The 25,681-nt window shown below is 41.9% G+C and overlaps 1 protein-coding gene across 3 annotated transcripts in view; it reads right to left on the bottom strand.

Annotated features, from left to right (window-relative positions):
• MYO10 (myosin X) overlaps window positions 1–25,681 on the bottom strand; it is a 215,532-nt gene that overhangs the window by 60,514 nt on the left and 129,337 nt on the right. For all 3 annotated transcript variants that reach the window (XM_027125358.1, XM_027125356.1, XM_027125357.1), the window contains 10 exons: window positions 21,425–21,554; window positions 19,959–20,077; window positions 18,880–19,026; window positions 17,727–17,827; window positions 17,550–17,616; window positions 16,939–17,031; window positions 16,453–16,521; window positions 15,428–15,510; window positions 13,262–13,370; window positions 10,836–10,916 (listed from right to left, as the gene is read on the bottom strand). In XM_027125358.1, the coding sequence (XP_026981159.1) occupies window positions 10,836–10,916; window positions 13,262–13,370; window positions 15,428–15,510; window positions 16,453–16,521; window positions 16,939–17,031; window positions 17,550–17,616; window positions 17,727–17,827; window positions 18,880–19,026; window positions 19,959–20,077; window positions 21,425–21,554 (999 nt within the window). The remainder of the gene's footprint in view (window positions 1–10,835; window positions 10,917–13,261; window positions 13,371–15,427; window positions 15,511–16,452; window positions 16,522–16,938; window positions 17,032–17,549; window positions 17,617–17,726; window positions 17,828–18,879; window positions 19,027–19,958; window positions 20,078–21,424; window positions 21,555–25,681) is intronic.

Raw genomic sequence — 25,681 nt, forward strand, 5'->3', positions numbered from 1 at the left:
TAATCCAATAACAGAAATTTGACTTAAAGCACAGCCACTGACAAGTGTATACAGTCATGAAAAAAAGCACAGGAATGCTTTAAGATATGTTAATAAAAACAGAATTACCATATGATCCAGCAATTCCACTCCCAGGCATATGTCCAGACAAAACTATAATTCAAAAAGATACACGCACCCCTACGTTCTGCTGCTATTACCCCTACGTTAATAGCAGCACTGTTAACAATAGCTAAGACACAGCAACAACTTAAATGTCCACTGACAGATGAATGAATAAAGAAGATGCAGTGTATATATACAATGGAATACTACTCAGCCATAAAAAAGAACAAAATAATGCCATTGGCAGCAACATGGATGCAACTAGAGATTATCATACTAAGTGAAGTAAAGCAGAAAGAGAAAGACAAATACCATATCACTTTTATGTGGAATCTAAGATATGACACAAATGAACCTTTCTATGAAACAGAAACAGAATCACAGACATAGAGAACAGACTGGTGTTTGCCAACAGGGAGGGGGTTTGGGGAAGGGTGGAGTGGGAAGTTGGGGTTAGCAGATGTAAGCTTTTATATATAGAATGCATAAACAAGGTCCTACTGTATAGCACAGAGAACTATATTCAATATCCTGTGATAAACCATAATGGAAAAGAATATGAAAAAGAATGTATACATGTGTATAACTGAATCACTTTGCTGTACAGCAGAAATTAATACAACACTGTAAATCAACTACACTTCAATAGAAAATATTGATTAAAAAAAAGTAAGTTACATAATTGAGGTAGACTATGATCCCAATTTAAAGGAAAAGGTATATATACAACAAAATGTAAGCAGGATTGTCTCTTGGTAGTAAAATTATAGGTAACTGTAAATTAAAGAGTTTTTTTCTTTGTATTTTGCATATTTTCCAAATCTTTTATAAGCAATAAGTATTGCCTTTATACTGGGGAGGGATGCAGGCAAAACCCAGTAACTATTGTAATGATGTTTAATAAATAGCTACTATTCACTGTAGTAGTATTTTTGAGTATAAGGGAAAGAGCTGGCCTGAGGAAGGAACAGGGGAACTCCCCAGGGTCAAAGGCCAACACAGGGAAATGCTGGCGAGAGGGTGAAGGCAGAGAGCTTTCTCCAAGTCTGAGAAAAGCCAGGGACATTCAGACTCAGAGCCCAAGCACCCCACTGCAATCTTCCCCCAGTACCCATTCTCTGGTCTCCAAAACCCGGACCCTTTGCTCCAGTCATTGAGGGGAAATGCAGCTTTTAGAATCGATCCTTCGTACAGATGCTGGGTGAGCAGTGGTGAGTTTTACAGCAAAGTCACAAACAGAAATCTCACATTAAGGGGGCTGCCGGCAAAAACATTAATACGGAGCCACTTAGGCTAGAAAACACACACACACACACACACACACACACACACACACACACACACACACAAGATCGCAGTTTGCCTATGACTGCTAGGTGGTCTGGGACTGGGAATGGCTCAAATGTTGGACTGGGCTGCTGTTCTGACTGGATGCTATTCTAGAAGTTCATCAAGATAAGCCAAAAAATGTACAGCCAGAGGGCTGCAGGGAGGTGGTGTGGCTACCCTTCACAGTGGGTGCAGGGAAAATATTTACCCATCGTGGCAGATGCCACCTCCTAGGTGGGAAGCAAGCAGGGCAGTCTGGGGTGCCTTTGCAAACATACCCTTCACCATGCCATGGTGCTCATCAGAGAGAGTGAAATATTACTCATCTGAGAGTGGATGTATTCCCTCACTGCAAAGAACAATAGGATTCTGGAACTGCGGATCTATATGTTTAAGCACAGAAACACAGTTGAGAAAACCCAGAAGTACCACACGATGAAAGAGTCAGAAATATGTGGTACTTTCCTGAAGATGACTTACACTTCGTCTTTCTCTTATGATGGCTATTAATTTTATGTCAGATTAATTACCCTTAAGATTGAAAAAACTGATGGTAAAAATAAAATGTTCTAACATTCAGTTTTCCCTTGGCACTAGAAATTTATTTCGGGGAAAGCAGATTTGGCTAAGTGGCAGGCAGCCACATTATTATTCGTTTCTTTTAAATGTAACTCAATTTAATATGAAAGACCACCTTCACATTTAAAACACTTATTCCCTTAAAGGGCACTTTTAGCAACTGAATAGAAATCAGCTGAACACATTCAAGTGGCAGCAGAAGCAGAGATTAGCATTTCAGACGTTCTTTATTATGTTCTTTCTTCAGGGACTTCTACTCTGGGGAACCAGAGGATCTCAGCAAAATGTGTCTCATCAGGTTTCTCCCGAGCAGATTGCAAAATATCGGCAAGTTTATGCTTGTGTGAAACAAGCACATGATATTAAACAAATCACCATTCAATTCCTGTAACTTTTCCCAGTTCCATACTTGTGTATCAACCAGTTTATAATACAACTTATAAAGATGCCGATTCTTGTGCAGATTTCTTTAAAGGTTGGTATAAAGCACAGGGCAAGAAAAAGCTGCAAAACCGTAGCATATAATTTTTTAAAGGGAAATTCTTTGACATAACAAATTCAAACAAAAGAAACGACCACTCACCATTTCGCCGTGCAACCTAATATTAAACATGATTTTCCCTACACAAGATGAATTCCGTATCAAAAAATATATTGCGTTATCAATGCCTTATCCAAGAGGTTATGTCTTTTGTTTTTACAAAGCATTAGTAGTTCAAACTTGTACATGCAATCAAAATCAGCACTTACCCATTTGTTTAGAAACTAAACACTTCCGGTACTCAGAGAGACGGCAAAAACCTGTTTTCCTCAGGCTTAAAAAACTCCTCTACAAAAGTCTACAGTACTGCGATCACTGTGAAACTTTTAAGCAGTGCAAATAAGAGAAAAACCCCTACCTTGGGTTTCTTTTGCCCCCTTCAGCTTTTGTCCACTGTAAATGGCTGCATCTTTAGCAGTCCGGGCTACAAGCATCTGAGCCGACAGACACAAAAACGGGCTTTCTTCAGCTCACTGCTGTTCCCAGTCTTTTATGTGGTGTCTTGGGCTCTGCTTGCTTAATTCCTGATTCTTCTGAAAGAAGTCCAGCCTGGTGAGGCTGGCGGGATAGCAACTGCCGAAGATACTTTTGACCGTCGGAGTAAAGGAATCACCTTGCATGCACCAACAAACGTGCAAAGTCATTTGAAGGTGCAAAGACCCTGAATTTTCAAAGATGACTAATATTCAAAAGGAAAAACGCCCCAGGACAAAACCAAGCAATTTAGTTGTGATCTTGGAAAGTCCACCCTGAGAACAACACCCCTCCCTTGAGCCCAGTTTCATTTCTGGCTTTTTATCCTGGTCTTTGCATAGCACTCCTGAATAGTTGCCATGACAACTCGGTAAACAGGATTCAAGTGACCACTGAGGGGTTTAGCGGGATTGTTTTGTTTAGCGAGAAGAATGGTAGCTTTAATGCTTCCTCTACTAAAATTTCCTGGAAAGGCAGAGCTGCCTTTTTTTTTTAGGTTGTGGGTAGGTGATGTTCTCAAAAGTCAAAGAAGCTGGCAAAGAATGCTCCAGTTACAGAAGAGGCCACAGGAGTGGCAGTCAGAAAGCCAGGAAGAATTATGGAAGGTTACTGAATGCCAAGTGGGCATTTTCCAGCAAGGATGCAGAGCAAGTGGAATCATCTCCCAAGGCTGTTAAGACTAAGTATATTTGGGGAGGACTGAGAGTCTGACAGTCCAGATAGTTCTAAAAACTCCTCGCTCCCGGTTCTCCTATGCGCTCTCTCCTCCCCCACTTTTTCACCAGTCTCTTCTCTATGAAGCAGCGTCATTCAGATTGTGTGCCCTAGAAACTTCATTCTCAATCTTCACCCTTCGGCCAGGCAACCAGAAACCATCCTATTCTTAAAAAATTTTACTTGAAAAAAACGTTCACTGTGTTGTGAACAGACTACGAACGTTTAGCACTCTGACACATCGCAATGGTATCATTTGTCAAAACTCAATCATACGACACGGTGAACTTTAATGTCAACTTCGGATTTTAATAATAATAGAGCAATACTGGTTCACTAATGATAACACATGTACCACACTAACGCAAGATGTGAATAATAGGGGAAAGTGTGTGTGTGTGTGTTGGAGGGGAGAGTGATACGGGAACTGTCTGCACTCTATGCTCAAATTTTCTGTAAATTTTAAAATATTCTACAAAAGATGGTCTATTAGTTTTTTTAAAAAAAATGAAATTAAAATGTTCATCCCATAACCATGTCAAAGACTAAAGGAGGGCTTCCCTGGTGGCGCAGTGGTTGAGAGTCCGCCTGCCGATGCAGGGGACACGGGTTCGTGCCCCGGTCCGGGAAGATCCCACATGCCGCGGAGCGGCTGCGCCCGTGAGCCGTGGCCGCTGAGCCTGCGCGTCCGGAGCCTGTGCTCCGCAACGGGAGAGACCACAACAGTGAGAGGCCCGCATACTGGAAAGAAAAGACTAAAGGAGATTTAAAAAAAGAAAAAGGAAAAAAAAAGCAGCAGCTCGTTACAACAATCTGCCAAGGGTATGAGATTTAAAACTAAACTCAAAAAGGAAAAGGTCTGGCAGTAGTCTTAGCTTTTCCTCGATTCAGCTTAAACTGGGGGTTAACCTTGTGAGGATGAAGTGAGCGTATTTTCCAACCCAAACACGTAACGCAAGTATGGACTGCTTCATACAGTGCAGTGTAGCTGTTTCATGTCCCTGTTACCTCATTTAATACCTACAACTGCTCCCCTAAGCAGGCACCATTACTTTACACACTTTGGAGAAAAGGAAACAATCCCAAGGTCACACAACTGCTCAGTGACAAGAGGCTGGACAGATACCCAGTCACACACCTTTGATCTATTTCGATTTCATCCCAATGCTTCAGGGGCCCTGCACCTGAGCAATAGCCTTCCCACATGGGCGGGGCCTCTGTGTATCAGAGCTCGCTAGACCCAGGGCACCTTGCACCCCATGTCTCAGCGGGAGTGGAGCAGGGCCACCTATGCACTGATGAAAACCAGTGAATGGAAGATGCGGAAATGCAGATTTCATTCAGTACAAGTACAACCTTTCCCATAAATAGTAAGAGGTTTAAAAAAGACAACAGGGTGCCTTTAGGTGTAAGGAAAGAGTATATTCTCTGTTCCTGGGAATTATTTAGGAAGAGGGAGGATGATCCTTTTGTGTCTCATTGAAAGGGGTTAAACCGACCATATTTCATCAATTCTTAACGCAAATATGTTCCCCTCTCAAATTGCCTGAATGTGTCTGTGACTTGCTGACCATCATGCTGTAATTCCATACACGGATGTGCATGGATTTCATCACAGCTTTTCATTGTCTTTGAAAATCACAGGCACTATTGGAAGTACTTATACTGAGTCCAGCTGTCCTTTAAATGTAGTCTAAATACTCCTCTCTAGAGTCATCGGTGAAACAGAAAGTTATTTTATCTGCAGAAAGGCCTGGAAACAGCGTGACAAGGTGTAACTGTGTTATCAGTGAAGCAAGGATTTGTGGTGGACGAATGACCTCCACTTCATTCTTGCAAATGAAAAAGCAAGCGTCTGGAGATAAGACGGCATCGTGCCCTGGTTAGCTAGGTAGAGCTTCTGCTTCCACAGTGATGTATAAATAATGGTGCCCTTTACCACCCTGGGAGTCTTCGATTCAATACAGTAATAGATGTTTGGACTGAATGATGTACAATTCCAGAAAGTTCAATCAAAATGCTAAAATCCAGTGTTTAACATTCTAGGTTAAACCCTTGTTATCTGGCAGATTTGCACATCCAGACCTCCTGGCCCAATCATGGCAGGGAACACATTCCCTAGGGGGACCCCACTTAGAGATCTGAGTGCTTGAGCATGGAGCACCCAGCCCAACTCAAAGTGTTTGTGAATGAGTCTCCAGTGCTGTGCTTGGCTGTCCCAAAAGGGCTCCAAACCCTGGAGGTTTGGCGGGGGGCCGGGGGGCGCCATGTCTGAGAAGGGGGTCAGCTGGGAGAGGGAGAGATAACACATTAACATAAAGACTGGATCACAGTGAGGACATCACTCTAATACTGACCTAGTGGTGTATCCCTAGGGTAACTTCCAACTATACAAATCGAAGATGATCCAAAAACAATTAAACAGACCAAAATGGAACGCATAGCAGTAAGGATTCAAGATAGTGCGTTAAGTCTTCATCTTTGGCAAAGTCAAGTACTCACACACCATGAGCAACTCCATGGTGTCCTTTTATGAACAATTTGATTCAACGTTTACTGAGCACATATGACAGTCTGGATGCTGGCTGAGCTACACAGCGGGGCACAAAGATGGCAGAGGCAGGCCCTGCAAAGTTGTACTTGGTCAAGGTCTTCCGTATTTGTGGAATACCGTATTCAGAAAACAGCACTGAGGTAGAGACACCGAAGCCTAAACAGAAACGTAAAGGGTCATTGGAATAAAGTTTCAGTAAGGCTCAAGAGAAATAGGATGAATGAAATGAGAGAAAAAGATCTAGGAAGAATAAAATAGGACAAAAATAATTCAAGGTAGGAAATATGCCACAGTATCATCAGAATTACTTAAAGAAATGTTCGGCCTCTGTTAAAAAAAAAAAAAAACTAGGGAAAAAAATGGCAGGCAGCACCTGGATCACACGAAACGAGTCCCCAGGATTAAATGTGCTTGATTCGTGAAGCCATTAATCAAATCACGATGCCCCTGGAAACAAAAGGCTCGTGTTTCCGTAATGCCGGCACAGCGTCCTCACTTCATGTGTGGTCCTGAGCCTTGTGTAAAAGAGGGACCTAGTCTGGTGTCAGCAGTGGCCCCATGAAAGAGACGGACACAGGTCAGCAGGAGTCATTTAACAGGAAAGCACTGGCCTCCTCTGAAGTCTCTTTAAGACGACTTCGGTGTGACATGCTTCACAGTCCTCACGTCTCGGGGCCTGGAGACAGTGCTTTAAGACAAGACGCCCACAGCCAGGCCAGTCCTGTGTCTCCAGCTTCACTCTCCTGCTCGATGTTCCATTTTCCGGCAAATACCACTGCAGTCCGGCGCACAGACTGCACGGCTTCCCTCCTAGGAGGCCTGGTCTCTGGTCTCCCCTCGGCACGGACACCCCTCTTCCTCACTCTTCCCCTAGATGAACCTGACCCCCTGCAGCCACCTCTGCTAGAAGCCTTCCCCCAGCAGCTCCCAGGGTCAGGGCCACTCAGGGCACCCATATCCTGCCTTTTTGGAGAAGACCTCACAGAATCTTTGAGGATGCACTGATGCTGGGTCAAAGCTCAAAGATGACCCTGCAGGAGTCAAGGATGCTTCCCCCTAGAACCCGAGAGCTTCTCACATCCAACCCACAGAAGAAGAGAGAGGAGAGCCAGCCAGGCACGCTGCACATGACAGCCCTGCTCTGCCCCTGCAGCAAGTGGGCCCGGCCTCGCACTCGGGGCCGGGAAGCGCAACCAGTTCTCACGCCCCGACGGCTCTGCTCTGTCCCCTTCTTTCATCCTGTCCTGCAGCTCCTCAGGGGTTTTCTGAGGAATGTTAATAACAGACTTCTCTGACTAGAAGTTATTTGCACCAGGCAGGGAGAGAAGGCAGAGATCACGGGACACCCTTGGGGAGAGATTCTCAGGAGGCAAAGCAGGTTTTCTTCGATATAGAAACCTCCTGGGGTTGGTTTGGGCACTTCTGGCCAGAAACACTACTGTCTAAAGCAAACCACAGCAGAAAAAAGCTATGAGGCCACGTCACCCACCAGAAACCGTCTGGTGGAGAAGCTTGCCCTTTGTAAACTGGAAGTTCTAAGCCGAGGGGAGGACTGTATCCTTCAGTGCCATCTGAGGCAAAGAACTGGCTGCAGGCCGGCCCCTACCAAGAGGTATGCCTTTATTTTCTTCATAACTTAGCGCCAGGAGGACTTCTCAGCAACGTTAGTGAAATGTCTTCTTCGCAACGCTCAAGATTAGCTACAAATCGTTCACAAAAAGAAAAAAGTCCACATACTATAACAGTTGAATTGACACAACTGTTCCAGCATGTCAGTTATGTTCTCCCCGCTAACACCAGCTTTTCAAAGCAAAACATAAAAATCCCAAATAACGAAAACCCATAATATTCCCACAAAAGGATTTCTAGATGCTTGGGGCCCAAGTGCCCATCCTGAGTCTCACACACTTGCCAAGGAGAGGAGGCGGCCTGTACCACAGGCCTGGGGCCCAGGGGGCCGTGTGCACACACTTGCCAGGCCACCACGGGAGCCATGGATGTGCTGCACAGGCTCCTAAAAGCACCGAGCCGCTACTCCACTTTTTCTAAGGCCCCAGTTCTCCAGGCCACAGGCTTTAGAGCCATTTTAATTCACAAAATTGCCAAAAGAAACCTCTGGAAGCTGCCCAGATCCGTGATCTACATGCCTGAATGCTGTACAAAACACCTCCATAGACGTACATCTGAATACATCCTCTCAAGCCCCCGTGATGAACATCTGACCTGACGAGGGCATGAGGTGAAGACTGGAAACACACATTCGCCATCTCTGGGTAAAGGCAAGCAAGATTTTCCCTGTGAGATTTCTAGAAGCATCTATCTTTGGACAAAAGAAATGTCGTAGGAAACTCTAAATAAGGGTTGTTTACATATATTTCATATATCATCACCAGTAACACTCCAATATTTGCAATGGAACTAAATGAACGCTAAGCGAGTTGTAATTTACTATTTCTATAGTCTAATCAGCCCCTTCGCACTTAATACCACACCTACATCTTAGGCCTCAGACAAGTCAGTTCTCATGTCTGACTTGCTGGGTGCCTTGAAAATGGCACCAAGACGTTTTTCAAAGTCTTCTTCAGCCCATCTGCTGGCAGGTTATTAATCAGTGCCTGCCACGGGTCAGGAGGTGAAAAGGGCTGTGAGCCAACAGAAATGGAACCAGAGCCGGGCTTGGGTCATTTTTTAAAATGCAAACACCAAAGCAATTAGGCACAACCAAGTCCCAGCAAGGAAAAATAAACATCAAAAAGAGGCAATTTCTTCAACATTCTGGCTGTTGATGTGTTTTCCAGCAGGCCTAATTTCAAAAGTGGTTACGATTTAAAGGAAAAACTAAGTCCGTGCCATCCAAGAGAGAAAACAAAAACGTGGAGGACTGAGATTTTAAATTTCAAATTTCTATCCTTATAAATCAGCACCGGCAGGTCCCCTCCGTTTCTCTGAATCTAAGGTGCCAGTGGCTGTAAAACTGCACAATTACTGCACCACTGAGAAGAGAGAAGAGAGTTCCCACTTAACCTGTGGTTCGCCAAGAAGCTGCAAGACGCATCTCAATACCCAAGACCTTAAATTGGGGGGAAACATGCATCTTTAAGTGATGGTATTATTACCCCTGTCGTAAAAGGAAGAAACACTGGCAGAGGTTACACAGCTCCTGTGAATGTAGACCCCAAACGCAAAGCCCACTTATATCATCTTGTAGATCCTGCCCATTGGGGTTTTAGAAAGCATGGCAGGTGGATAGAAGCCAGCTGACGTGGTACATGGTTATGGTTTAACTATTAATTTCCAACATCATGTCAACACAAGCTATGTATGGTTACCTTAGTTGCTGTTTTTCTGTGATAACCTAAAACATTTTACTATAAATTTGAGAAATGGAAAGATGAGTTACTATGTCAACTACCAGAACCGACGCACACGAAGTCATCACAGATCTACAGAACCCCAGTCCCAGCTACGTTACGCCCCACAAATGCCAGACTCTCCCCATCACACCTCAGAGTGAGGTAACAAGCCAAACGGATTATTCTCCCCTCATTGAGTTTTGCCTTTCTAGAAGACAGAATTCAACACTGTGGTTCTTATAAAAAACCCCTTAAACTCTAAGTGAGGAAGCGCTGTAATATGAAGTCAGAGGTGACTGGTAAACAAAATAAAAATAAGATTTCGCATCAGCAAAGTTATTGACAGCGGCGTTATGGAACCTAACAGTCTCATGGGAAACAGTTCAGGTCAGATTCCTTACCTTAATCCTTATGAGGATAGCATCTAGTTCTTCCACATGAGAGGCCCTTGACATTATTATTTTGTTGGGGGATTTCCTTTCTTCACAGGGGTAACTAAGAGCAGATGTTTGCCAAATCAAAATAATTTCAGTGTTTTAACAGCACTTCACGGCAAGTTGCCCATTCAGCCTTAGACTCAACAGCTGCATTCACCTAATACTAAATCTTTTTTGTTCAGATAGATTCTCTGTATAAAACTCACATTGTTTCTGATTGGGATATGGCATTAAAAAGCTAAAACCAACAGCCTAGACACAAAAACCTCCTCCGACGACAGGGGTCTTCTAGTTAGTTACAACCAACGAGTCAAAGTCCTTAAAATCCATCATTACTACTTAGAATACAGACACTCTGTCATGTTTACCAATAAAGCAAAAGAAAATAAAATGAAAAAGAGCTCTACCACAACAAAAAACACACCAATCATTTCTTCCAAAAAAGGTATATCCCATTCTGGAGCTTGCCCAAGAATTTCAAACCAATGCTTAAAATAAAAATGCGAAGGCTTCACGATGTTTTCTTTTAAACCAGATTTCTCTAAAGCATAATGGCATCGTTCAAAAGCAGACAAATGGGCCCAAAAGACAAAGGGATTTTTTTCCAGTGAATGTTATGTTATAATAATGTCATATACATTTCCAACCATCTATAATGAAAGGACTTTGGAGAAACCAAATCTCTGAGTCACCACACCAGGAGGCGGTGTCCTTAAATAAGACAGTGTCAGTCTGGTTGTAAATCTTACCTTCTGCATGTTTGGCTTGATACAGCGAACAAAGAAAGGATTAGAGGAGCTTAGCGTTGCCATTAAGGAATGCAGGGAGTCCTATTAGAAAGGAAAAAGTATATGTTGATTTAGTCTCTTATTATGTCTTTAAATTTCTCAGCACCCTAGGCACTCATCAGGAACAAGAAAAAGAAAACAATATAAATCTGAGGAATAATAGCATTTTCATTTTTAATCATGTCATTCTAATAAAACAATGGTATTATAATTGTCATAGAAGTTATTTTACATATGCAAAACTCACTTATTACTTCCTTGACATAGTACCATTAAAAAAAAAAAAAAAAAGAAAAAAATCTGTTCTGTTAACCAGCAAAAAAAACACCCTGGGATGGTTCAATGTTTATACAGAAAACCTGAGAAGTATCCACTCTCCACTGAAGTTGTTCCTCTTAATTATTTCCATCAAAATGACAGCTTATACCGGTACCTCACTGGTCTCTGAGCTAAAATCTCTCATTCTTCCTTCAAATCACCAGGCAGATCAATCTTCTGTAATACTACTGTCTTTTCTTTAAGCTTTTTTAATTGTGAAGATTTTTTAACATTTACCAAAGCAGACAGAGCATGTGATGGGTATCCATCATCAGCTTCGGCCGTCGGCTCATCTCACCTCATCTCATCCCTGTCCCCGTACACATCACGCCCACTTCTAGTAGAGAAGCAAATCCCAGACACTGTGTTATTTCATTCCTCAATATTTCACTATGTATTATCAAAAGCTAAAAACTTTAAAACATGCAGAGGTAACCATAATATCATTCCTGAAAAGATTTAACACAAATTCCTTAATATCAATGCGAAAAGGTGCAACTAGCTCAAGGTTCATTTTAAAATACTCATGTCTCGAATTTCATAATTTTTAAATAGCGTATTCTTTGAAATCAGAATGCAAATAAGGTCCCCGTAGTAGTGTAGTTGGTTGCTATATCTATTCAGTCTATTTTAATCCGTTGGTTTTCCCTCCGTCTCCATCTGTCTGTTTCTTTCTTCTTACAATTTTACTGTTGAAGAAACTAGGTTGTCTACTACATTGATTAGTTACTTCTGTGCTCAGAAAGCTTGAGGATTTCTCACAGATGACAGAATGTCCTGGAATTCATGGCCCTTCATACGCTGGTATGGTACCCATTTAACTTCCTACAAGGTGTCCCATCCTCTGGGAACAGGTCTCACATTCCTGACTCAGGAGTCCGCCTCTTGCCTTTGTCTCTGCCTGGAAGCCCTGCCCACTCTCTTCCATTTCCGTGATTCCTAGTCCAATTTAAGTCCCAAACATCCACAAAGCCTTCCAAGACAACTCCAGGCAACAATGACCTAGAAAAAGACAATGTAACAACGCCGCTGGATGATTAAGAGCCTAGCGTTTACAGTCAGACCGACCCAGGTTCAATTCAAATCCTAGCTTCAGTCCTCAGAGGGACTGAGCAAGCCTCCCTTCTCTAAACCTCAGCTTCCTCATCTATAAAGTGGGGACAGTAATACATACTTCTAAGAATATGGGAGAAGTGAACAAGGTAGCATATATAAAGTGATTAGCCCAATGACTGGAACACAGAAGGTGTATAATAAATGGCAGCTATTATTATTATTGTATCCTGTAAGGGTCACACCTGCCCAGCACTGTCAGCCGTGGTGCCGTGGGTCCAGCTCACCCCAACCATGCTGTAAACAGACCTTAACACAGAACTCGCCCACCGCCTCGAAAGCATCCAACTTTGATTAACTAAATGGAAGAGAGCCTCCCAGAGGGCAAATTTAATAAAGGTCTGTTGACTGACATGCCTCCAGCTCCCCCTCATGCTAAGATTTGGGGGTAAAGCAGAACAATTAAGTTAGAGAAATGGTCTTCATGTTATCTGCCTCTAAACTACCTAAAAGGCTTACATACTTAAAATGCACGTAAGAATGTTTCTTACTTTCCCTGAATTCTAGACATCTGGACAAGGTAACTGACACTGATCTTGTTTAACCATGCACTTGGTTATTCTTCCTAGTTATGATACTGTAAACATACCTGGGAAAAAGAAAAACAATCCAGACACAGGAAGAAAGATACTTTATGTGCACATGAGTCTTTAAATACCAATCAGAGTGATCCCAAACGACCAAACAGTCCTTCTTATGAAGACTTACTATTTCGTAAGCTTAGAATAAGTAGCTCTTTATTTTTGACAAAAAAAAAATCTACATTTTTTTTTTCATCTGGCTCAGAAAAAAGGAAAAGTATATTTTCTTCCTAGATCCCTGACTGGTTTAAAAGGATGATAGAAAAAATAATAATAATAAACACTTTCATAGACCTCACAGATACCCATTTCCTATTTTCAATTCTTAAAATCACAATAAAGATGGATCCGTCCAGGCCAGCGGCGTAGACTAACCTTGAATTGCGAGCTGACCGTGGGCCGCCGATGTTTGCTTCCACATTTCAAGGTATCCTGGTTCGTACGGCTTGAAACGTGTTCAAAGAGGTCGTAGATGAAGTCGAATCTGTGTGAGCGGAGAGCAGGAGGGCCGTGAGGGGTGCACACCCGGTTATTAGGTGCTGGATTACTGTAATCACAACGCATTTCCCCACTGAAAATAACACACCAAGGCCTGGAAGAGCTAAGACAGTGTCCAAAGATTTCACACCAACCACTCCCAAAGAGCTTTAGGCACTGAAAACAGACGTGGCCGCTTCGGAGCACCAGAGTCTTGCAGAAGAGAAGGGGATTGGGATGAAGATGACTCAGGGCGACAAGCCACTTAGGACCGCTGAGCTCTGCAGAGCTCCTGCAGCCTCCACGCCCTGTGGAAGGGAGGGGTTTGTCTCGTGCACTGCAGAGTGACGAAGATGCGACCAGGTAACGGGTGGAAAGATGCTAACTCTGGAGTGAGCCCCCCACCCCCCGCCACTTCCTAGTTGTGTGACTTAGACACGATGCTTGCCTCTCTCTAGGCCTGTTTTTTTCATCTGGAAAGTGGGCACATCGTAAGTGCTGAAGTTTGTCGTTATTATTATTTAAAAGTTCTGTAAAATCTACTGCCACTACTGAGAGAGTAAAAGGCTTCTCAGAAGTTTTTTTTTATCTTCCTTGCACGGAAGATGCTCTGGGCTATAAAACCGGGGTGGGGTGTGTGTGGGGGGGGTGCCTTCGTGGGGACCAGGAATGAGGCGGTCGGGCATCCACGCCCCTCAGGGGGACAACGCCAGCACTTCCCTCATCACTTCTCTTCTGTTTGACCCTTTCTCACTTGCATCCCAGGGTGATGTTTCATTCTCGCTCTTCGAACTTCTCTGTGCTTTGAGTGCTTTGGAGTTTTACCCATTAAAACGTCACAGATGCCAAAGGCAAAAGAGAGCAGGTGCAGCAAATAGGCCAAGCCCCTCCTTCTACAGAGAGAAACCTGGGGCTGAAACAACGTTCTTCACCCCACTTCCACAACCACTTGACGTCATGACAGCGGCAACCAGTGAAAGGCCATTTCGCGGGTCTCCAGGCCTGTGCTCTTTTTCACAACAAAATGTTCCAGGTAACCTCAAGACACTGCTTTTATTTAAATGTATCACTTTAAATCTGCTTTGAGAGATAGGTAACCTGCTATGGTATTTTTAAAACATCGCCATTTTTACAGGCCTGAAAACTTATCTAAAAATAGAAATAGCTGACAAGGTTGTAATTAGGGAATCCTCATAAAAGAGGGTTAAAACAAGTTGAAAGATCAAACACTTCCACCCTGAGCTTCTAAGCTGACACTTTAGAGGAGTTCCCTTCACCCCAATTCTAAGTGACAGGGTGGTCACCTAACACTTTCATTTCTAAAAGTATTCCAGCTTTTTAGTAATTGTGCTTTCCCTCCTTAGATATTAAATATGTGTGTTAGAGACTCACACTGGATCTGATACAGGTATTGACAACTTTAAGGCAAGGGTTGTTTTCCTCCTTTCTCTCTCACACAGGCTCCTAAAAATAGGAAGGCTCCTGGTTTAATACATACAAATAGCTAAACTAATCACTAGAACTTTCAGCATGTTTTCCTTAACTACCGATTTAATGATGTGAATTTACAATTCATGAATGAATAAATGAATGGGTAATTAATCTATCGCTTTAGCTGAATAATACTTGTTTATTTCTCTCGATACCCCTCACACTAATGAGAGACATAGGGCCCTACACACCCGAGGCTGAAGTCAATTTAACGCACAGCTCTAAGCTTGCTATGAAGACAGTAGGTCATACTGGTTAAAATCTTAGGTCCCTGGGCCAAGCAGACCAGATCAAATCTAGTTGAGGGATCTCGGGCAAGTCACTTAATCACTGTAAGTCTTAATTTCCTCACCTGCATAACATGATAGATTTACTATTCCAATGCTGCCTCATTAAATGGTAGTCACTACCACTAGTACCATTTTCTATCTCTCGGATCACTTTCTTGATGAAATACTGCCCGGGGAAGAAGATGATAAACCAATTGCCCACACATTAATTTTTTCTGTATTCGTGAATTAAAAGCATCCGCACAAACATCAGTCTGACATCTTGGGGAGAAGACTGACGCACCGGCTTTCCCTCAGCAAGTTGAGAAGATCATCCCTGAAGGTATCTCTGTTCTTCTCCAAGATGCCCCGCACGTCATACTGCACCTGGTTTTCCAAAATAAACAAGAGAAGGCGGAACTGATCAAAAGAATCACTTTGGGCCATAAGCATCCCCTTTAAAAGCTGGGTCCACGACAAGATGTTAGCTTAATATATTTATGATTGGCTTCTGAAATTACTATTCTCTAAATACCAAATGGGCAAGTATCAGCAAGGGTCTTGATTAAGAAGTTACCTCTCCAAGGGTGTGGAGAAAAGGGAACCCTCCTACACTAGGCTGATGCAGCCACTATACAAAACAGCACGGAGGTTCCTCAAAAAACTAACAAGAGAGTTGCCATGTGATCCAGCAATCCCACTCCTGGGCACACATCCGGACAAAATTCTAGTTCAAAAGATACACGCACCCCCTATGTTCACAGCAGCACTATTTACGATAGCCAAGACACGCAAGCAAACTAGACATTCATTGACAGAGGAATGGATAAAGAAGATGTGGTACATGTATACAATGGAATACTACTCAACTATTTGTAGTAAAAGAATGAAATAATGCCATTTGCAGCAACATGGATGGACCCAGAGATTATCATACTAAGTGAGGTCACAAAGAGAAAGACAAATACCATATGATATCACGTATATGTGGAATCTAAAATATGACACAAATGAACTTATCTACGAAACAGAAACAGACTCACAGACTTAGAGGACAGACTTGTGGTTGCCAAAGGGGAGGGGGGAGGGGGGAGGGGGAGAGGGTTGCATTGGAAGTTTGGGATTAGCAGATGCAAACTATTATATATAGAATGAATAAACAAGGTCCTACTGTATAGCACAGAGAAATATAGTCAATATCCTGTGATAAACCATAATGGAAAAAGAACATAATAACTGAATCACTTTGCTGTACAGCAGAAATTAACACAACATTGTAAATCAATTATCCATCAATAAAATAAATTAAAAAAAAAAAAAGGGAGTTACCTCTCCAGCATAGTGTTTCACTCCAAAATTGTTGACTGCAACTCTGGGCTTCACGTAAAAGTGGTTATTCTAAGAAAAAACAAAACAAATAGAAATGCCTCATTTCACTCACTGATTTCCTGACAGTATAACTATAACTGACAGTGAAAACAATTGCAAACCCCACGACCTATCAGAGGTTTAGGACACATCGTGTGATGCACTTCATCAAAACCAGGCAATTCTGGTCTGTGTCATTACATTAGGTTAAAAATGTTAAATTTTATACACTAGCTAAACATGGGCATATTCTGACAAGCAGCCTACAATCTATGCCTTTGGCTTATTTCCATTTAGTTAGAGCAGAGAAAAGCTTTCGTTTGAGGAAAAAAAATTCACTGTGGGAGGCACAGTAGGGTCAACAGCACCGAAATCTGTCACGTGTCACATCTTAATCCACAGATGTGCTATTCAGACACAAGGAGGAACTGGCAGGTTTGGACATACAGCATGCTGAGTGTGTAACTTCTCCAATAAGGTGCCGTCTGTGGCTTGAGGAAAATGGCTTTCTTCATTGATAAGGGCTAGGAGACCAAGTTTCTAGAAGAGGGGAAAAAAGGTTAAATATGAATTAGAAGGTTTTGGCTCTGTTTATTTTTACAGCTCCTTTCCTCTCTACTCGCTATCAAGTAAGTGGTCAAAAGGGCATAATAACTTCTCAGATTGAAAAATTCAGAAAGACACACTATTAAGAAATCTAGTTCATTCCACACTAAAAAAACTGAACCCCCTGCAATTTGGTGGACAAAACTTTTACAACTGGCCAATCCACTATCGGAACTGCAAAGGTTTTGATGACGACTTAAAATCTATGGGAAGCCAATCTGCACACTGTTGATTCTTAAAATATTGACTTCAACGAGACAATGGATTTGAAACAGCCAAGTATTTAAATGCAACCTTGCACATTTACATGTATGTTTCCAAACAGTCCACTGTGCTCTAAACGTTCACATCTTTGATGTGCGTGTTAGTACAAGCTGTTTTGTTCCCATAAATATGAATCAGCCCAGCTGGACACCCTTGGGACTGTTACCAATTCTTCAACAGTCTGTTACCTTCTCAATCAAGTCCAGGCATTCTCCATTGTCTATCCAGTCAATGTCTTCCCACACTAAGCCTTCTCTGTGCAAAGATTAAAAAGGGCCAGGTTGTAGTCAAATATAGCTTCAAAACTATCCAATGGAGGGGCTCATTTTCTTAAAAAATTTGAAATGGAATTGATGAGTGCTTACCTGCTATATTCCAGTTGTTCTAAAGAAAAGATATGCTTGTTGAAATACTCCTGAAGCTTCTCATTTGCATAGTTTATATTGAACTGCTCAAAGTGATTCACCTAAGGGAGGAAACCATTCAACAAGTGTCTTTAGAGCCCTGACTATTACATAAAAAGGCCAAACAAGCCACGATGGAGAAAGGTATGGAGGTTCCTTAAAAAACTAAAAATAGAGCTACCATACGATCCTGCAGTCCCACTCCTGTGCATATATCCAGAGAAGACCATAATTCAAAAAGATACATGCACCCCAATGTTCACTGCAGCACTATGTATAATAGCCAGGACATGGAAGCAACCTACACGTCCATCAACAGAGGAATGGATAAAGAAGACGTGGTACATATATACAACAGAATATTACTCAGCCAGAAAAAAAAAAATGAAATAATGCCATCTGCAGCAACATGAATGGACCTAGAGATTGTCATACTGAGTGAAGTAAGTCAAAGACAAATACCATATGATATCACTTATATGTGGAATCTAAAAAAAAATGGTACAAATGAACTTATCTACAAAACAGAAGTAGTCATAGATGTAGAAAACAGTCTTATGGTAACCATGGGGGAAAGGAGGGGAAGGATAAATTGGGAGATTGGGATTGACATGTACACACTACTATATATAAAACAGATAACTAGTAAGGACCTACTGTAGAGCACAGGGAACACCACTCAACACTCTGTAATGACCTATATGGGAAAAGAATCTAAAAAAGAGTGGATAGATGTATATGTATAACTGATTCACTTTGCTCTACAGCAGAAACTAACACAACATTGTAAATCGACTATACTCCAATAAAACATTTTTTTAAAAAGGCAAAAAAAGGGCTTCCCTGGTAGCGCAGTGGTTGGGAGTCCGCCTGCCGTTGCAGGGGACACGGGTTCGTGCACCGGTCCGGGAAGATCCCACGTGCCGTGGAGCAGCTGGGCCCGTGAGCCATGGCCGCTGAGCCTGCGTGTCCGGAGCCTCTGCTCCGCAATGGGAGAGGCCGCAACAGTGAGAGGCCCACGTACCGCAAAAAAAAAAAAAAAATCTGCAGAGAAACATATCAATGTTTGTTTCAAGAGGCTTGCTTAAGATCATCCCACTCGCTGGAAGCATACCTCAAAGTTTTCAAATCCAAAGATGTCAAGGATGCCGACAGATTTGAAGTCATCTTTGCCTTTGATCCTGCCGTTGATCTTCTTGATCACCCACTCGAAGCAGCGTGCGTAAAGCGCCATGGCCAAGGAGTCCCTGCTGTCTGCTGCCTGTGGGGGAGGAGACAGGGCCACGGTGCCCAGATGACCCCGGGCAGCCCAGACAGGCAAGTCCATCCCCGCCCCACTCGGGAGACACACTCACTCAACATCTATGCACCCCATGTCAAGTAAGCCAATACCGTCTAGGATAACACAGCTGTCTAAAGAAAGGGTAACCTGGAGCCTGCTTATTCACTTTACAGCACGAGTCACCAAGAAGTCCCTGAAGTCAGGCTTTCGAATTCAACTTTATAGACTGAGTTGTAAGAAAGGATCTGAACCCACAGCTACAAATTTTATCAGGTTTCAAACAATAATTAAGACCTGACCTCTCTCATTATCACCTTCTCATATTTCACTCTGTACACATAAAAGTTTTCTTCCTGGCATGCTTAGCGTTTCTACTTACCCAGTCAAGAAACAGCTGTGAGATGGGCTAGCGCATATTAGAGGCTCAAGGCAGTAGCAAAAATAAGTAATACAACGTACTGTTGCACTGTTTTCATTAAATAATTATTATTACAGCTAATGTTTATGGAATTCTTACTCTGCACCAGTCATGAAGCATTTAGCATATATATTTTTATTATCATCCTTACTAGAATCCTATGAATTCGGTATAACTATCCTTGTCTTACAGAGGAGGAAACTGAGGCACCGTGAATAAATTTCCCAAGAACAAAATATAATAAGCCGAAGAGGCAAGACTCAAACTCGGGAAATGTCCATCAGGCCCCTTTCTCCTAATGACTCTGCTACACCGTCTCTAAGAAGACAACTGAACCCCTTTGTGTACCCCCCTCAGTGTGGATGTCTTCTTTATTTTGATCCTGAGCTAAACTCATTCAAATGGTTCACTGCAGCTACTTATTCGAATCAAAGCCACAGATCTGCAGACCCAGGAGCATCTTTAGAAGTTGCTCTGAGGGCCACACGCCTACCTGTTGGACGTTGAGAGGCGTCAGGATCTCCTCCCCCCGGAGGGACATGGATCTCTGGGTCAAGGCATCTGTGAGCTGTGCCGGGTCCAGCCCAAGTAACTCTGCAGACCTGCCCAAGGCTGGGGAGGAAGGACAAGGCAAACGTGGACACACAGGCCATGGGACCCCGAATGGGTGCAAAGCCAACTCCACAGCGAGACACAGTAAAGCAGAGAATATTCCTAAGTCCCTCAGGCAAGACCTATAGGACACACATTCTTCTGGTAGGTTATTCACTCCTTTAATAAGTCTTAGGTTTACAGCAAAGAACCTGGTGCTTGGACCGAGTATGGTCCAAAGACCCCGAGGTGGGTTCCCCAAGACCCCCAAGAGGTTTGCAAGGTCATAACTATTTCAATAATAAGACTAAGATGTTATTTGATTTTTCACTCTCATTCCCTCACCAGTATACAGAAGAATATTCCAGAGGCTACATGACATGAGGTAGCCCAACAAACTGAAGGCAGAAGCAGGAGAATCCAGCTGTCCTCTGTTACATCAGATATTGTAAAAATTTACAAAATCGTTAGACAATGTCACTCTTCACTGATTTGTTTTGGTTTGTTTTGGAAGATGGTCTTTCAAAGAAAATGATGATATTTATTATATTATAGGCAATGGGTTTATTATGGTTATTTTAGAGCAAATTTATTTTTTTTAAACTGCCTCTGTTTTAATTTCTAATGCAGTAAACATCAACAGATATGACCCACAGGAACAAAAGCTCTTCGGAATTCTCTGTGATTTTTAAGTTATTAAGAGGCACTGGGAGCAAACGTTTGAGAACAACAGGGCTGCAGCCCTAGGCAACTCTAGGGCTAATTTTAACTTCAACTCATCCAATTCCCAGCCTCCATGTCCTTGTCCATTGCGTCTATCAGAAAGGTTTAAAAGATAAATCACTCCAGGAAAATGATAACTGATATTGTTATGTGTCTATTAACTCAATCTTGACAACACATCTCTGTCGTGCACTTCACAGATGAGAAGTCACAAGTACTGAAGGGATAAGTAACCCAAGGAAACAGCTTGTGGCAGAGCTGGGCTATGAACCAATTATTCTGGCTTGAAAACTAATGGTCTTAAACCATTCCACTATGGCAGCCTTCAATAACCATGAATAGCTATGGCAACACTCATGCCTGATTCATAACATTTCTCCTACATCCGATTCTTGTCGCTCCTATTTCCTCTTATCGGGCCCACGGTCCTTCTTTCTTAGTAAACATGAGAACACAGCCAGTAATCACTTGTCAGATGCTTTGACCCTTTATTAGCTGACCGTTCACATCAGATACAAAGCTCTGTAGCTCTTATTCAAGGGCTCGAAAAATTTTTTCTGTTAAAGACCAGATGGTAAGGATTTTAGACCTATGTTTCCTATGAGGCAGAAGTCAAGGAAGTAAAGGAGGGAGGAACAATCTTACCTGTTTTGAAGGAAACTTGTGCTCCACCAGCAGTGATGAATTCTATGTTCCCAAGATGCAATATACCAGCAAGCAACCTCAAAACTTCCCGAACTTCTGCCTTGCTAAACTGCATTACCTCCATTGCCATCTAGAAGAAAATATTTAATTTTTAATCTGTTTTCATACTAAAGAAAATGAAAAATACTCCTTCCTCAGTAAAGTTATTAAGTATTATTCTCAAGGCAAGAAAGCAAGAAATAGATGTATGCCCCCTCACTTTTTTTTAAGATTTTTAAAAAATTTATTAATTAATTCATTTATTTTTGGCCGCGTTGGGTCTTTGTCACTGCACGCGGGCTTTCTCTAGTTGCAGCAAGCGGGTTTCTCATTGCAGTGGCTTCTCTTGTTGCGGAGCACGGGAGCTAGGCACATGGGCTTCAGTAGTTGTGGCACGCAGGCTCAGTAGTTGTGGCTCGCAGGCTCTACAGCGCAGGCTCAGTAGTTGTGGTGCATGGGCTTAGTTGCTCCATGGCAAGTGAGATCTTCCTGGACCAGGGCTCAAACCTGTGTCCCCTGCATTGGCAGGCAGATTCTTAACCACTGCGCCACCAGGGAAGTCCCGCCCCCTCACTTTTAAATGATAAAGACTTTACACAGGTACACATAAAAGAAAAGCATGACATTAAAAAAGAATTGTAGAATACTTAGAGATAACCCAATCAGTAAGATAAAAGTAAATACCTGCCTTACATACAAGACTCCTATTCATGCCACAAAAGAATTACCCCAGAGAGTCACATTAATGATGGTGACAAAGAAATACTTTTTCTACATGCATCAAAATGTAATGGAACATTTATTATTTTCCTACACATAAAAAATGGTGGGGGGGATACTTCATGAGACTCCTCTAGTGTAAACTTTGGGGACTTGTCTTAATTTTAAATGCAGCAGGGACCCCAGTAGGTGGAATGAAATTCTCTATCAGGGGCTGGACAGATAGGAGAGTCTACTGTTCCTTTTATAAGAGATGCTGATGGAAAACCTGAGTGGATCTAGATCTGTCTTCCCTGGAAAGTCATCACATCGCTATTTTCCATTTCTCCAAAGGATTTTTCAAGTCTTATTTTGGCCTCCGGATGCTAAATGGAAGTTAACATAATGCTGATTTGGGAAAAATAAAAATAAACAGGCACCTACAGGGGTTTTGGTCCCCAACAAGTATCTAAGCTGAAGCCAGGCATCTTCTGAATCAGATCTAAGATTTGCTCATTTTCTCTTCTGATTTGGGAGCCATATTCTTGTCAGAAAAAGAGCTAAACAGCCCCCTCCAACACACACACACCGCACACACGCGTGCACACACAACTGAGGACAGAATCGCTGGCTATACTGATGAACATAAGCTACAAAGAGAACTCGGACCCATAATTGTTACAATGACCACAGGAGATGTGAAGACGGAAGCCACACAGCACTTTGAAGCCATAGAAACTGCAAAAGGAAATGACTGGAGATTTTAAAACGTGAAGAGTTTAATTTCTTTACAAGGAAAAAAAACAAAGCCAGAAACAAAGGGCAAAAACAACAGACAGGGAAACAGAATTAAAAGAAAAAAATTGTAAGGCAAGGAGCAATAGCTATATTAAGAGACACATGAGCAATGAAAATAAAATAGGCACTTCTCGTAAGAGGAAATGCAAATCCACAGAGAAATGTTTTCCTTCCTAGAAATCCAATATGCACAAATTGAAGAAAATGAGATAGCTTCTATTAAATTACCAAAAATCTTTCTGAATGATAAAATGGGTGAAAGTGAGGTATATCTGCACTGGTCACTGGTAGTATAAGTTAGTATCATCTTTTTGGAAAACAAGATTGTGGGGCAGCATTGTGCTGGGCCACATACGTACATAATCTCATAATGTTCAGAGAAGTTACTTAACTTTCTCAGGGTTACACAACCAAGAGTCAAAGTCAGGCCTGATGAACCCAAAGTCTAGGAACTTACTGTCTATCCAGCTCTATGCTTTTTTTCTTTCTATGTCCTTAGAAAGTCCATCTCCTGTGTAATCTCCCTTCACTGCAACACTGGGGATTTGTTCTGAGGAAAATCTCAACAGGAAAGAAAGTTTTGTAAAATATTCACTACAGTGTTTTCTTAACAACACTTTCAGAGAGAAAAAAAAATCTAGCTCTCCTCCTACAATCAGACAAGTCCAATATAGCAAATGAACTTGTGAGAACAGTATATCGTTTTTAAAGGAAATGATGAACATTATATAGAAACGATATTTATGATAGCTGTATGCAAAAAGTAAAAAATTATTTTTGTAACTAATTTTTTTCAAGAAAATCATCTGGGAAGAAAATCTACAAAATTAAAATGGTTGCCACGTTACTGCTGGTAGGCTAATGGACACTGCATTCGATGATGTCTTTTAATGTTGTTGACATGTTTTTACTGTAACAACCGAGTCTCTTAATGGATCAATGGGTAAATAGATTGCTGTCTATTCTGTGGAATACTACTCACCAGAAAAAGAATAATTGAGTGATGTGTGGTTTGGATGAGTGAAAGAAGCTAGACACAGGAGAATAGATTCTGTATGATTTCATTTACAGGAAACTCTAGAAAAGACACATTTTCCTAGGTTTCCTAGGGCAGGGGCTGGGGCTGGGATTGTCTAGGAAGGGGGACAAGCAACTTTTAGGGTGTAAAACTGTCCTTCGGTTTGACTGTGGTTGTGGGTATATGGGTGCATAAATTAAAAATTCACTTAGTACACTTTCCATGAGGGCATTTTTATTATAGGTACATAATAATGCAATAAAATTGACTACAAAAAAATTAAAAGACCATGAATTGTTTAACCAAGGTAGAGAAGACTATCATTTCATGGGTTCAGACAGAAACTGACACAAAGAAGAGGAACTGTTAGCCTAGTGCTTATCAATCTTTAAAAGCCTACGGGAAAATAATTATTCAAATTTACTTATTCTGGGCTTCCCTGGTGGCGCAGTGGTTGAGAGTCCGCCTGCCGATGCAGGGGACACGGGTTCGTGCCCCGGTCTGGGAAGATCCCACATGCAGCGGAGCGGCTGGGCCCGGAAGCCATGGCCGCTGAGCCTGCGCGTCCGGAGCCTGTGCTCCGCAACGGGAGAGGCCACAACAGTGAGAGGCCCGCGTAACGCAAAAAAAAAAAAAAAAAAAATTTACTTATTCTAAAAGCAAAGAAATATGGCTAAGAAATACAGATTATTTATTATGCTCAAGACTTTTAAAACACTGGTAAGGACCAAATCAGACCTCAGCAAAATAATTATAAAGCACCTATGTTGTGAAAAAGTTAGTATTTTCCCTTTCTATGACTAAAGTTTTCCTCATGTATCACAAGACGTATTCAACACTAATTTATACAAATTTTCTAAGCTCATTTTAGGATGACCACAGAAATGAAAATGTTCACTGTTAAGTCACCTGCCTGGACTCTACATAACACTAAAGAAGTAAGATCTTCCATAGACTCGTGGTTGCCACGGGTGGGGGGAAGGGGGGAGGGCGTGGGGGAGGGTTGGAGTGGGAGCTTGGGATTAGTAGATACAAACTAATAGATAAACAAGGTCCTACTGTACAGCACAGGGAACCATCTTCAATATCCTGTAATAAACCATAACGGAAAACACAAAAAACAATATATATGTACAACTGAATCACTTTGCTGTACACCAGAAACTAACACAACATTGTAAATCAACTACACTTCAAGTAAAAAAAAAAAATCTCCTCTATACCTGTGTCAAAAAAAAAAAAAAGACCTTCAAAAAATAAGTCCCCAGTAGTAGACAATTTCAAACTGCAGAATGAAAAATATCAAAAGATAATCTGTGAAAAAAATTCTTGGTTAAGTTCTGAAAATACATACAAAGATTTCATGTGGAGATATGAAAGCAAGTGAATAAAATGGGCTCACTGTATGAACAAATTTGTAACTTCTTCACTTTCAAGTTTAACTCTAAGTGAATTAGTTAATTAGTTAGGAGTGTGGTGACAAGTGGCAACTGCATTAATCAGACCATGGGGTAATTTAATGGCTGCAAACAATTATCACCAGCGCCAGCAAGAGTCTCCATTCATTGTCTCCTACTGTCCTATTTTACAGTCTTTTTAGCAGCAATCTCCACCCCTTTGGCAAGAGTAGGCCTTTAAGCCTTCTTTTTTAAAAAATTTTTTATTGAAATACAGTTGGTTTGCACTGTTGTTAAGCCTCCTTA

The sequence above is a fragment of the Aethalodelphis obliquidens genome, unplaced genomic scaffold (genome assembly GCF_003676395.1).
Source record: "Aethalodelphis obliquidens isolate GAN/ISIS:26980383/991018 unplaced genomic scaffold, ASM367639v1 scaffold29, whole genome shotgun sequence".
NCBI lineage: Eukaryota > Metazoa > Chordata > Mammalia > Artiodactyla > Delphinidae > Aethalodelphis > Aethalodelphis obliquidens.